Source organism: Lathyrus oleraceus, chromosome 7 (assembly GCF_024323335.1).
Source record: "Lathyrus oleraceus cultivar Zhongwan6 chromosome 7, CAAS_Psat_ZW6_1.0, whole genome shotgun sequence".
Taxonomy (NCBI): domain Eukaryota; kingdom Viridiplantae; phylum Streptophyta; class Magnoliopsida; order Fabales; family Fabaceae; genus Lathyrus; species Lathyrus oleraceus.
Window position 1 is genome coordinate 478,073,457 of NC_066585.1, and position 3,975 is coordinate 478,077,431.

The window sequence follows — 3,975 nt, forward strand, 5'->3', positions numbered from 1 at the left end:
TTTGCATTCACATTACTATTTGTTTGGAGGGTAATAAGAGATTAATCAAAATCTCCTATTGCAGGTTTCTTCATCTGCAATGGCTTTGAGTCTTTTGGTTGTTTCAATATCATTCTACTTGAAGGTAATAATAATTTTTTTGTTTGTTATATTTTTTGAACATTTTTTTTTGTTTATTTTTATATATACATAATACATTAACTAGATATTACACATGCTTTCATGCATAAATGTTCAGAAATTTGTAACACAGATTCACAGGATTATATATCAGTAAATTCTTCTTTATATTTTTGGTTTTTATATGGATAATATATTTTATGTTGAATTTGCTCTCAGGAATATATATCACCAGATTCTGATTTATATGCGACATTGAGCCTCGTATCGGTGGCTGGAGTTGTGGTGTGTAAATACAACTTTATTACACAAATGATGGTTTCTATTGTTTGTTTCCCTAACTTCATTATTATAAACTTTCAATTTCTTTCAGGTCATGGTTATTGCATTCTCTCTAGGATTAGGAGCAATGCCATGGATTATAATGTCTGAGGTACAATTTTCTTCAATAATAATATGCATGACAACCCTATATGAACAAACCTTTGTTGTAATATAATGTGATAGTTGATGTGTTGAATATATTTTACATAATAGATTCTTCCGATTAACATCAAAGGCCTAGCTGGAAGTTTTGCAACACTTTCCAATTGGTTCTTTTCCTGGTTGGTTACATTAATAGCAAATTTGCTCTTGGATTGGAGTTCGGGAGGTTTGTGTGCATTGCCTATGTTAATTTTCTATAAATATCTATTGTTTCTAACCAGAAGCTTCCTATGTTTTTATCAGGAACCTTCACAATATATACTGCAGTGTATGTTTTCACAGCAGGATTTGTTGCCATTTGGGTCCCCGAGACAAAGGGAAAAACTCTTGAAGAAATACAACAGTTTTTCAGATGAAGTTTCCTTTCGAGTAGCACTTCAGCTAGTGTTCACTCATGTATTCACATTCATATTTTTTTTCTGAATCAACTCAATTCATTTTTGTGCTCTTTGGTCTTGTTAAATATGAAAAATACCAAAACAGTGTGATTTTCTAATCTAGCAGCATACTTGCATTTTTGTTGTAATTGATTGATTATAAACAAATAAATGAAAGAGAGTGGTTATTATACATTTCAATTAGAGTAGCAGTGGTTTCGGTTCATGACATTTCAAATAGCAAGAGGATCATATAAACAATAAGCATATATCAGTATTTGTATTTTAATATTATAAAAGCATAAAAAGAACCTTTAGTTGCTCTTGTGAATTATAACAAGCTGCTGTATGCCATTTTCTTCTGGTTACCTCTTGTGGATGCAACATAACCTGAAATGAGAATATGGTCACAGAGACATGTGATGCATGTAAATGTTAAATAACCACCCACTTTAGAGGGCGCTTTCCAAAATAAGCGCCCTCTAAACCCTTTAAATTTCCACTTTAGAGGGCGCTTTCCAGTAAAAGCGCCCTCTAAACCTTTAAAGGTTTCCACTTTAGAGGGCGCTTTCCAGTAAAAGCGCCCTCTAAACCCTTAAAAGTTTCCACTTTAGAGGGCGCTTTCTTTAAAAAGCGCCCTCTAAAGTGGCCCTTAAAGGGCTTAAAGAGCCACTTTAGAGAGCGCTTTCACCAGGAAAAAAAGCGCTGTCTTTACCTATGCCAACGCCAGATTAGAGGGCGCTTTAAAGCGCTGTTATAGACCAAAAAAAGCGCCCTCTTTTCCCTTATTTGGCGTAGTGAATCCTTCATGAGATGGACGGGATTTTGCACCTTCAACACATAGGATGCAACCTTTTCATCTTCTCTCATACGCATCAATTCGTAATGTCGTCACAAAGTCTGAAATTTGATAACTTTGACTTTCTCACATCCTTCATAGTACTTGATAAGAATATCATATACCTCATTCGTCGATTCAGCATGAGAGATCTTATCGAAACTTTCTGAATCTAGCACTAATTGAATGTAATACCTGACCTTGTAGACTTTCTTCTTCGCCTCCTTGTTTGTGACTCTATGAGCATCAATTGCATTCTCAGTAAGCTCAAGGACACCATTAGTAACCACTTTTAGGGTTCCATGAAAGTCGAACAAGGATTTCATTTGCTTGATCCATTGGTTCCAATTTTTTATGTGAAGAATTAGAAGTGAATTCAGAGTTCCATTAGTACCATTCATCCTTGCAGTGATTGATTAACAACCCACGATCCTGGAAACACGATCACCGATATGTGATTCTTGAAAACATGATCAAGAATTTAAGCAGAGCTCTAGAAACTAATTTGTTAGTACGTGAGGCACTTTTAGTGAGGGAGAGAGAGAGAGAGAGAGAGGGGGGGGGAGAGAGAGAGAGAGAGAGAGAGAGAGAGAGAGAGAGAGAGGAAATAAAGATTGATATTATTGAATTATGTAACAAAACTGAATTATAAAGTATTTTATTTATACACAACTAAGTAACTTGACTGCTAAGTAACAAATATAATAATCTTAAAGCCTAATTAACTTTGGGCTTGGGCCTCACACAACTTGGATTATATCTTATATCTCAACATTTTTCTGTGAAAAATTATGTTTTATTTACGTCGGAAAAAATTTTCGCTGGAACATCTACAGTAAACGTAAATAAAATAAAAAACACATTGGCGTCGATGCAATTGATGTTCCCTATTAAAATTAGGAGCACGAGTCAATTACTTTGCCAAGCCCTTTTTTAGTTTTACAGTTTAATGTTTTTGAATCTTAGTTAGAAAGTTGGGTATGTTGGGATTTTTTTAATGACAAATATAATATATGGTTAAATATGTTTGTGGTCCTCCTAAATATCTCAAATTTAATTTTTAGTCCCTCAATATTTCCTTCAAAAAATTGTCCTCATAAAGTTTTTCATCCACACTTTTGGTCCCTAATACTGAAACGGTCGCTAAAACTGTCTCTAAGTCAGTCGCAAAGTAATAAACTGTTGCTAAAATCGTAACTAATTATGTCATTAAGTTGTAAAAATTGTCGCTAATTTGCAAGAGGGACCAAAAGGTGGATGAAATATTTTAGTAGGAAAATCCTTTGAAGAAAATATTTTGAGGGACTAAAAACAAAATTTAAGATATTTAGGAGGACCGCAAACATATTTAACACTATAATTTATTATAAAGGGGAAGCCAACACCATACAATAAAGTATTCACAAATCACAAATTTTTTTTGGAAACAACCAAAGCTAAAAAGATACAACCCATAAAATACAAACAAAAGCCATAAAAATTATCCAAATAAGTAAATAATGATGTGACCACCCATGAGCAGATCACAACTAAAAAAGAACCACCTCACTACTAATAAGTTAGATATTCAACCCACCAAATCCATAATTAACATATTAGATTTTATGAAAATAATAACAGAAGATCAAAAACCAGAATCTAAAACAGTATAAACATTGGGTCCGCAATAGGTGCAAGTAGAGGAAACAATTCTTAAACCAATCCGAGAAGGTGCAAGACTTCACCCAAAATTTACCCAAAAACCATTTCGAATAAAAAAAGTGCTCTCTTCAATCACCTCTCTCGTTGTTTTTGTGACTCCATTAAATGTAACATCATTTCTAGATTTCCAGATAGACCAGACCAGAACAAACTAAACCATAAGATAACCACCCTTAAACTTAATGATACTCTCTAAAGAAAGAAAAGACTCAACAGTGTCTTAGGCTTTTGAAAAAGATTATACTTGATGATGAAGTTAACACACAAGTAAAAAAAATGATGAGATATCATCTTGGCTGAAACCCCACATAAAGGGAAATAGATACAATTAGGATCATAAAACACCCCCTCTTCTAAACAAGTTACCCTTGGTCAAAATTTTATCTTGGAGAAGTTTTCAGAAGAAGACCAAGATCTTAGATGGGGCCTAACAACTCCAAATAAAGGGAAGGA

The 3,975-nt window shown here is 33.7% G+C and overlaps 1 protein-coding gene across 1 annotated transcript; it reads left to right on the top strand.

Moving 5' to 3' along the window:
• The first annotated feature begins 389 nt into the window (after positions 1-389).
• On the top strand, positions 390-1,406 carry LOC127104441 (sugar transporter ERD6-like 6). The gene is made up of 4 exons (XM_051041623.1): positions 390-553; positions 658-772; positions 850-949; positions 1,397-1,406. The coding sequence occupies exons 1-4, from the start codon at positions 497-499 to the stop codon at positions 1,404-1,406; spliced, it is 282 nt and encodes a 93-aa protein (XP_050897580.1). The 5' UTR covers positions 390-496.
• Positions 1,407-3,975: the final 2,569 nt, after the last annotated feature.

Coding starts and splice junctions, on each gene's coding strand:
- LOC127104441 (XM_051041623.1), top strand. CDS start 497: ATGGTTATTGCATTCTCTCTAGGATTAGGAGCAATGCCATGGATTATA. Junction 554..657: donor CATGGATTATAATGTCTGAG/GTACAATTTTCT, acceptor TTTACATAATAG/ATTCTTCCGATTAACATCAA. Junction 773..849: donor CTTGGATTGGAGTTCGGGAG/GTTTGTGTGCAT, acceptor TGTTTTTATCAG/GAACCTTCACAATATATACT.